The sequence below is a fragment of the Oratosquilla oratoria genome, unplaced genomic scaffold (assembly GCF_046742065.1).
Source record: "Oratosquilla oratoria isolate Oo_2021 unplaced genomic scaffold, ASM4674206v1 SCAFFOLD58, whole genome shotgun sequence".
NCBI lineage: Eukaryota > Metazoa > Arthropoda > Malacostraca > Stomatopoda > Squillidae > Oratosquilla > Oratosquilla oratoria.
The window spans coordinates 273818-284360 of NW_027467722.1; the positions used below are offsets into that span (position 1 = coordinate 273818).

Sequence of the window (10543 nt, forward strand, 5' to 3'; positions counted from 1 at the left end):
ATCTCCTTGCTGCCTGTCTTTAAACCCTTCAACACTCAATCTCTGGACTGGGCCCAAGATCTTGCTCTCTGTCAACTTGCTATATTTCCTCCACTTTTTTACACAAGGAGAACTGACAATTGGTGCCTGCTCCCCTCCTACTACTATAAGCCAGTGACATAGAAACATCCCATATTAATACAAAACACAATAGACGATTGTCTAATTTTTCTTCCAAATCAGATCAATGAGAGGGCCCAAGAAATATTGCTAACCACTGTGAGGCAGCAGCTTTTCATTTACTGAAATTAAAGCCAGGCCACATTTATGGTTATTATTGAAGCAACTACAATACATCTTGATCACATTGTCTTAAAAGTTGTCAACCCCTTTCTTTTAGCCTCTCACACAGCACCTTGGGCACAGTCACACCTTCACACTACCTTCTCTTTGTGCTCATCCCCAAATACTGGTCATGCTTTTCCACACAGGCATTTATTCTCTTCCTTTACTCTTTAATTCACCTCCACATCCACTCATCTATTCACTGTTATATGTGACCCCAGATGGAACTCTTGAGCCCCTCCTGCATTTCACATATCTTCAACCTGCCACTGTCAGTATCACTCCGTACATCTCATAACTTTACCTACATTCATTTGTAACTTTCTTTACACATGTACTGTCAACTTGGATCACCAGCTACTTGATGCATTCTCCCCCTTCCATTCTCACTCACCAGTTCCAAACTCTTGTATTTATTTCCTTTGCCACACCATTCAAATGAACTGAAGCAGTTCCATGTGTTTATTCATGATGCTATTGATATTTATCTGTATTATGTTTATGATATGATTTTGTGTTGGGATGCCAATGTATAGTGGTTTCCTTTACATGAAAGACCTTGAATCAAAGGTTTCCAAATGAGGAGTTTTGAATTAAGTAATGGTTGTATTTTTATATATCTTTAGTTGGATACAGTAGTGGTTATACCATGATTGAAAGAAGGCATTGGCATGGCATGGCATATCGGACTGAGCTCTGCTCTATTCAATAGGGTTGCTGTGTTCCAGCTGCAACTGTAGATGACCCTCTTGAGATTGCAACAAAGGAGTATCCATATGTAAAGGAGGCAGTGGAAGTGAAAGAAGAAATAACTTTTGAAGATGCAGTGGAGGAAAAAGATGAATTATTCAATGAGCATGATTTTTCAAGTTTGCCAGCAGGAATGGTACAAATTAAGCAGGAGAAAAGACCATCAGGAAAAGAAATGGAGGCAGCAGCATTAGGTATGTTCCCTATGTATCTTATGATGCAATAGGTGTTTATGTAGTGAATGGAAAATATGATTGATTACTAGTAAGTCAAGGATATTTAGATGTTATACCTGGTGAATGTGAAAGATGAGAGGCTGGAGGGAATGAAGAGTTTTGAATATATGTGGTAATGAATGTTGGAGTGGAGTGGATTAGGAGAGGAACAGGAGTAATCAGTGAGGAACAGAGTGGGTTTAGGAAAGGTAGGGGTTGTGTGGATCAGATGTTTTGGTAAGACACATATGTGAGAAAGCTTTAGGAAAGGGTAAAGATGTTTTTGGGGCCTTTATGGATTTGGAAAAAGGCTTATGACAGGGTAGACAGGAAGGCACTGTGGGAGATATTGCAGATATATGGGATAGGAGGAAAACTTCAAAGAGCAGTCAAGAGTTTTTATGAGAGTAGTAGAGCCTGTATTAGAATTAGACATGGAGAGAGTGAGTGGTTTGAGTTAAAGGTGGGACTGTGCCAGGGATGTATCATGTCACCATGGCTGTTCAATGTGTACATGGACAGGGTGGTGCAGGAGGTAAATGCAAGGATAATGGGCAGCAAGGGATTGGAGATAGATAGTTAAAGAAAATGGAGAAAAATGCAAGGTAAACCAGTTGAAGCCTGCTGATAACACTGTGCTTGTAGCAGGATCAGAGAAGGGATTAAGGAAATTAATGATGGAGTTTGGTAAGGTGTGTAAGTAGAGAAAATTGAAGGCAAATGTGGTTGAAAGTAAGGTGAATAAATTAAATCACTGGATGGACTGGGACAAATCTGAACTTATTTACAAATCTGGTTGTGGGTTCAGAAGGAAAATGGTAGAATCCACTTTAATAGACTATCTTCCTGCTATGAATATTTCTAAAGATCAATGGACCCCTGACATAATTTCAGGATATGTATAACAAAACATATTGTTAACAGGTATCCTCCCCCTCCCCCTGACCTGACCTCATGTCACCCTCAGGTCACCAGAGAGTGAGGATAGTGACATATACTCTTTTCCTAGTTCCTTTTCCTTTGTAAGAAGATGCTATTTAAGATAGCATTCTCCTCACACTTTGTATTACCATACAGGATTCCAATTAGCAATCAAAATATATAGATTCACTTACTCAACTCTTCGGACTGTGGTGTCAGTTGTGATTTACAAATGTATTATTACATTTTTCACCAATTATATATATATATATATATATATATAGATATATATATATATATATATATATATATTCATATATATATACACACATACAGAGGTGGGCGGTCTGATTTGGAAGTCCAATTATCCGATTAATCAGATTTGTATTTTCGAATCAGATAATCAAATTAGACTAACCCCCACCAAACAAATCAGATAATTGCAATCAAACTGCTGAAAATTTAAAGCAATTTATGATTGATCCAGGTCGACGTTGTCTTTGTTTTTTCTCAATAGTGGTATTTTTATCATTTTTTCTATATTTTTCTCAAATAAATATTTTTTGTTATATTCATTTCTATTCATACTTTCATATATTCTCTATAATATAATGCATAAAATATCATGATTAATTAAATAATATATCTTAAAAAAGATACATTTTACAAATAAAAAGTAGGTATAATACGTGTTTAGTTTTGGTTTTTCGTACGCATCTCATATCGGGTGACGCGCCACACCAGTTTAGAGCCAGTCATTGTAAGAGCAAGCAGCTGCTGCGCTGCTCCCTTGTCACCACTTGTAAACACTTCGAAGTAATCCTTCCGTTTTCATTTTCCTGCTATTGCGGACCTCAGTGCCAGTAAGTTACAACATTAATACTTGGATTTAGTATTTCTATTTCGTTCTAATGGTATTCATATCTAGACTATTAGTTCCATAAAGTAACGATAAATCAAGCTTAAAGTTCATGAATTAGCCATTTCATACAAGTTTCATCATGTATTCATGCACACCAGCGCACTTGCTTGTTGCTAGTTAGCATTCATTTGTACATTCAACTTGGCATTTATTTGTGTATTTTGTCATTTTGGTTCTGAATACTGATTTTTTTTTTTTACAGAACTTAGTGTGTGCAACAACGATAACATCATGGGGGGCGTGGAGGACACCCTGACCCAAAGCAGTATGTCATTTGACTCGAACGTGTCAGCTGAGAGCAAAGCCACAATGGAGACGGACAGCTGCTCCACCCTCAGCCAGGAGAACAGTTGGAGGCACATCGCCCTGTTCTTCAGGGTCCTGAAGAACAACAACAAGGCTACTACCTGCACCAAGTGCTGATCAAAGACACTCAAAATTCAGCATGGAACAACAGGCTCCAACCTGAAGGTGACTTTAAATTCATTTTATTTAACAGTTTATTGAAAGACTTTTTTTTTTTACCAGGATTTATATTTGACAAGGAATAAAAAGAGTTAAAGTTAGGCATTTACTTTTAGTTTTTATCATATGAATTTTAATTTATTTTTGTTTTTACTTTTTAGGTGCACTACCAGAGGTACCACCCTGGTCAAGTCCATGACCTCAAGGCAGCTCTCGAGAGCGTCAGCAAACGGGGCCGCCACAAGTCCTCCCGGGATGTAGTTGAGACCAAGAGGCAGGCAGGCCAGCATTGAGGAGGAGAGCTTCAAGGAGAAATTCTCCCAGAAGAAGTGCCTTGACCTGTACTATAGGTGAGTCATTTTCATTTTTCAACTTAAAAGTATCAATATATTTTTTGTTTTGATTTTAAAACTGTGAAACTCAGTTTAGACACTGAATGATTGAACAATATAGATGGTTTAAACTGTTAACATTTTTCTGTTTTTACTTCGTAAGCATGTTTTAACAACTTATGTTTCATACACTCATGTAAAAAATTATATAATGAATAAAAAATCTTGTAATTCTAAATTTATTCTCAGATTTCTAATTTTGCTTCAGGTCCTTCATTGACTGCATGAAGCCTGCCTCAGCCTCAGAGACAGACAATAAGCACAATAAGGCCCTGTGGGCATATGCCTGTCCACAGTTCAAGGTTCCCTCTAGGCAGAAACTCACCCGTGACATCAGGGCGATGGGGGACCAGGCCAAGGCCGACCTGACAGATCTCCTCATCAAACGGGAGTTCGTTGCCACCACAGCCGACAGCTGGTTGGTAAACAACAGGGCCTTCCTGGGGATGACATCGGTGACATGGCTGGACAATGACACCTTCAAGAGGCACTCTGCCGTCCTAGGGATCAAGGAGATCACCACGAACCAGACAGGGACCTATCTGGCAGAGGCCATCTCTGAGCTGCATGACGAATTCGGCATCAAAAGAAAGGTGTGCAAACTCTAAGAATTTATACATATTTGTCTTTGTATTTGCCCAGGTATCCAGCAAAATTCTACATTTCTACTTTGCAATACTGTATGAATTTCATGCTGTAGTCTGCGTGAAATATATTTTTGTACATTTGTCGTTAATACTTTGAAGAGAACTGAGGGAGTCCTTAAAAATAATGAAGTGATCACTATCGTCAATTGAATTTAGAATCATTCTTCTTCAAGTTCATATACTGATAAATGAAATTAAACTTTGTTTTGAAACTTTATTTTGTTTTTCAGGTTGTCAGCACCACCACTGATAATGGCGGCGCCAACTACGTGAGCACCTTTAGCCGGAACATCGAGCGGGATGCCGAGCACCAAGAACAAGATGTGGTGAACCCAGAGGTGATGGACCCAGAGGTGGTGCACACCAGCACCATCCTGGTAGCAGATGCCCTGGAGGAAGTGAACCAGCAGGAAGAGGTGGTGCATCTCCCCAAGTATCACCGCTGTGCGGCACACACAATAAACCTGCTACAGGTCCTCCATGGATGTGGAGAACGTGCCCGGCGGCTGGACCACCCAGCCAGCCCAGCAGGCCGGTCTTCAACGAGCCAGCCGCCAAAGCCCAGAGCATGTGGAATGCCCAGAACAGAAAGACAGTGACCGCAAATGACATTAAATCTGCTCTGGGCAAGAAGCTTCTTACCCCCGGCCGGCGTCACCATGTGGAATTGTACCCATGACGCCTACAAGTGCCTAATGACCGAGATGCTCGACTTGGACAAGAGGAACAAGCTGAACCAGATCTGTCAACGGGAGCGCCCCCACCCACCCCCTGCCGCACATCACGCAGGACGGACGACGTGCACATCTGGTCGGAGTACGTCAAGGTGACTACCCCCCTCGCTGCTTGCCTGGATGTACTCCAGGGGGAGGAGAGGGCATACATGGGATGCCTTCTCCCCCACCTCCAGGTGCTCAAAGACTCCCTGGAGGCGCTTCTGTCATGCGATGACAGCATTGTCCATGCCCAGAACCTGGTGGCCCACCCACCTCCTTCACCAGCCTGGAGGAACAAAGGGCTTTGATGGCAGGTTAGTCATATTATATTATTATTTATTATTATATTTTATCACAGTGAGTTAAGATTCAATAAGTGTTTTTTTCTTCTTATACATACATATACCAAAGGATTTTTCCCATTTACAAGGGAGGTATCCAAAAATCAAAGGCATAAAATCCACTTCCACCTATTCCATCCCCACATACTCCATTCCTATCCACCCCCCCTCCTTCCCTTTCATCTTGGTTTCTCCTGGATGACAGGTCACCCCTGCATCTCGCCTACTGCCCTGGGTTAGCAGTGTCACAAGACAGCACATCCACAACAAGGTTGCTTTATTAAATCAATGACCCCCCCCCCTCTCCATCCCCTCCTCCAGAAATGGAGAAGATGGGGAGAAATCCCTTTAGGCTGCATCCATTTATTTTTCACACATACTCCCTCATCCCCCATCCACTCCCTTTCATGCATCACAGCATCATCCATACACAACCCTTCTCCATTCACTCTTATCTTCTGTCCTCTCCCGTCCTTCCTCGATAGACATTCTCCTCTTTCCCAATGCCCCTTTTATCCCATCCATCCATCCATCTCATCCTTGGTCATCCCCTCATGTTCACTCCTTCTACCTCTGCCTTCCACACCTCTTTTACTAATCTGTCTTCACTCATTCTTTCCACATGTCCAAACCATCCCAATACTCTTTTGTCAACCCTATCTCCCAACTCCCTTTCCATCCCCATTCTCCTCCTCCTCACCTGTTTCTCACTCTATCCAGTCTAGTAACCCCTCTCCTTTATATAATCTCCTCTTAGCATCCATTCCCAAATATCTATTTCTCATTACACTTTTTAATCTCCCAAGGCATTTACTTGCTTCTCCCAATATACATTCTACCTCCACCTCTACTCCTCCCTTTCCCACCACATTTGCACCCAAGTATCCATAGCTATCCACTTCCTCCAGTCGCTCTCCCTTAATACTCACTTTCAGTCTGCTGCCACTTTCTCCCCTTGTACATCTCATCACCTTATTTTTACCCACATTTATCTTCAGTTTCCTTCTACACATCTTCCCAAACTCTGTCACTAACTCCCTCAATTCCTCCTCTGATCCTGCTACAAGTGCAGTATTGTCAGCAAACAACAACTGGCTTATCTCCTACTTTTCTCCATTTTCTTTAACCATCCCCAATTGCCGACCCATTACCCTTGCATTTACCTCTCACACCACCCCATTCATGTATAAATTGAACAGCCAGGGCGACATAACAAACCCCTGGCAAAGTCTCACCTTTACCTCAAACCATTCACTCTCTCCATTTCTGATTCTAACACAAGCTCTGCTTCTCTCATAAAAACTCTTGACTGCTCTTAAAAGCTTTCCTCCTATCCCATATATTTGCAATACCTTCCACAGTGCCTGCCTTCCTGTCTATCCTATCATAAGCCTATTCCAAATCCATAAAGGCTCAAAAAACATCCTAACCTTTTCCTATAGCTTTCTCACATATCTGTCTTACTACAAAGATCTGATCCACATAACCCCTACCTGTCCTGAACCCATGCTGTTCCTCACCAATTACTCCTTCTGTTCCTCTCCTAGTCCTCTCAATCAAGATCCTCCCATAAGCCTTCCCAACTACAATTAACAAACTGATCCCTCTGAAACTACTACACTCACACTTGTCCCCTTTTCCCTTGTAAAGTGATACTATACAGGCACTCCTCCAGTCCTCCAGCACTCTACCCTCTCTTAAACAAACATTAGATAACCTCACCAGCCAGCCAATCCACCGTCACTGTACCTCCTTTTTTTTAGACATTCTGCATGACACCCATCCAACCCAGGTGCTTTACCTGCTCTCATCATCTTAACAACTGCCTTCACCTCATCTTTCCTTATTTCTCCTCCATTTTCCTTAGTCATCACTCTTTTTCTTAGTGCTTCCCACTACAACTACCTTTCCCTCCCAATCCTCCTTCACATTTAGCAACTCCCTAAAATACTCTGCCCATCTTCCTCTTACTGCTCTCTCTCCTATTATCATCTCTCCATCTGCACCTTTTACCTTTTCTTCTCTACTTGATTCGCTTCCTCTTCCTCTGTTATTTCTTTCCAAAACATCTTTTTATCACATACATACACATATATACCAAGGCTTTTTCCCCCTTACAAGGGAGGTAGCCAAAAAGGAAAAGGCATAAAATCATTCCCACCCATTCCATCCCTGAATACACTCCACACCCTTCCACCCTCCCTCTTACCCCATTTCACATCTGCTCTCCTCTTTGCCCTCTTCATTTTGCCCTTTACTTCTCTTCTTCTCTTTTCTTTGTACCTCTCATATGATTCTCTCGTCCTATTTTGTAACCAATCTGTGAAAGCCTGCTTCTTCTCTTCTACAACCTTCTTCGCTTCTTCATCCCACCACTCATTACCCTTCCTTCTATTTCTTCCTGTCCTCCTTGTTCCACACACCATCTTTGCACACCTTGTGACTCCCTCCTTGAACCATCCCCATTCCTCTTCCAATCCTAGTTCTACTCTGTCCTTCACTCCTCTCTCAGCTTCTTCTTCTTGTACTCCTTTTCCTTTTCTCATTTAAGCAGTTCACTGTAAGCACCTCCCTACTTGTTCATTTTTCCTCTTTCTCCATCTATCCTCCACTCTCAACTTACCTTCCACCAAAAAATTACCTGATATTCCCCCACTCTCTCCCCTTAGAACATGTACATCTTTAACTCTTCCTACTATGCTCCTGGTTACCACTATATAGTCCATTGATGTTTTATCTACCACCCTCTCCCATATGTACTTATGCTTGACTTTCTTCCTAAACACTGTATTTGCTATGATCCACTCTCCACTACAATTTTTTCCTGGAACTTGACATTTACCAACCACTCCATCTATTGGTTCATTTCATACCCTAGCATTTAGGTCTCCCAATACCACTACACTGACATTTCTCCCTAATCCCTCTGTGCACTCATTTGAATCTATCCAACAAGGCTCCCCTCTACTCTCTTCTGACTACCAGGCCCATATGCACTCACGAAAACCCACATCTCCCTTCCCAGTTTCACCTTTATCCACATTAATCCTTGCTGGTCAAATGATACATTTGAAATGAACTGAAATCAGTGTAATGAAATTTAATTTTTCAATTGACGAATCTTATATATTTATTTTTTACTTTCCTTCTATTCCAGGTTCAGCCACCTCTTTATGGACATGGACCTGTTGATGGCTACAGCGCTGCACCCCCACCACAAGCTTGCCACAGTCAGAGCCATCTGCAGGAGACTGTAGGACAATGAGGTCTACTGCGACCTGGTGAGAGACAAGCTCCTCAGGGACTTTCTCGCCCTTGTCTGGCCTGACAAGCACCTGGACCCCCCTGCCCCCCAGCAGGGACCCCAGCTAGACTCCAGCAGCATGGTCCACTACCTGGATGAGCAGCAAGAAGAGAGCCTCAAGGAGAAGGTCAGGGAAGAGGTCAACAACTGGTCGAAGAAACCGCTGAGGGGGAACCCGGTGCTCTCGCCCAATCTCTTCCCGCTCAAGTTCCGTGATGCTTGGGTAACCCTCTTCCTCAAGTATAACACGCCACTCCCGAGTTCTGCCTCAGTTGAGCACATGTTCAGCTATGGATCGGATGTCCGCAGGCCTAAGAGGGCAGCCCTTACTGCACCAAACTTTGAGGCCCTTGTCTTCATGAAGGGCAACCTCCACCTCCTCAAGAAGGTCCAGGAGGTGGAGGAAAATGAAGACTAATCTGGAGGGCTTAGAGTAGAAAGCTTTAAATATTATGAGGTATATATGGAACAAAGTTGTTGGTTAACCCTATCTTTTGTGGGGGGGGGAGAATATATTAGTATTACTATGTGTAGAAAGCTTTAAATATTATAAGGTATATATGGAACAAAGTTGTTGATTAACCCTATCTTTTTTTTCTGGGAGAATATACTAGTATTACTATGTGTATTTTGTGTAACATGTACTGTATAGTTTAATTTTTTATATTTTAATTAGAATAAAATGCTTATTTTTCATCTTAAAAGTTTGGTTTCTCTTTGTATTAGTTAGAAATGGCTTTAAGGTAAAAAAGCATTAAATTCCCTTTAGAAACATTGAAAATCACTTTAAAAACATTGGATCATGTTTAAAAATATTGAATCACTTTTGAAAAAAAAAAAAATTAAATTGGATAATCTCTAATTGGACTTAGATTTTTGGCACCCAAATAGGATAATTGAATTGGACTTAACGAGCTGGCAAATTGGTAATTGCTAATGGGAATATATATATATATACATATATATATATATATTTATATATATATATATATATATATATATATATATATATATATATATATATGTATATATATATACATATACATATATATATATATATATATATATATATATACATGTACTTATATATATATATATATATTAACATATATACATATACATATATATATATATATATATATATATATATATACATATACATATATATATATATATATATATATATATATATATACATATACATATATATATATATATAATATATACATATATATATATACTGTACTCCGTTTCAATGGCTCCAAGAAAGTTGAAACTTATGCAGTTTTTTTTTTTTTTGTAATATACTTATAGGCATATCTACAAAGTAATGTCATAACACATTTGTAAAAATTCAACAAGAACCCACTGTGTTGGATAAGAAGAAATGAAATAGATGATATCCATATATTTTGATCACGGACTGTGATCCTCTTCAGTGAAGAGGATCACAGTCCGTGATCGAAATATATGGATATCATCTATTTCATTTCTTCTTATCCAACACAGTGGGTTCTTGTTGAAATATAGGCATATGTTATTTTAG

At 40.3% G+C, this 10543-nt stretch overlaps 1 protein-coding gene across 1 annotated transcript; it reads left to right on the forward strand.

Moving 5' to 3' along the window:
* Positions 1-3356: 3356 nt before the first annotated feature.
* On the forward strand, positions 3357-9701 carry LOC143023768 (uncharacterized). Its single transcript, XM_076182381.1, has 5 exons — positions 3357-3603; positions 3759-3947; positions 4198-4582; positions 4867-5666; positions 8851-9701. Exons 3-4 carry the CDS (start codon positions 4214-4216, stop codon positions 5233-5235), a joined length of 738 nt encoding a protein of 245 aa, XP_076038496.1. The 5' UTR covers positions 3357-3603; positions 3759-3947; positions 4198-4213; the 3' UTR covers positions 5236-5666; positions 8851-9701.
* Positions 9702-10543: the final 842 nt, after the last annotated feature.

Bases quoted from the DNA above. Each gene is read 5' to 3' on its own strand.
- LOC143023768 (XM_076182381.1), top strand. From the start codon at position 4,214: ATGAAGCCTGCCTCAGCCTCAGAGACAGACAATAAGCACAATAAGGCC. The intron at 4,583-4,866 runs GTGTGCAAACTC...TTTGTTTTTCAG, and splicing joins AATTCGGCATCAAAAGAAAG to GTTGTCAGCACCACCACTGA.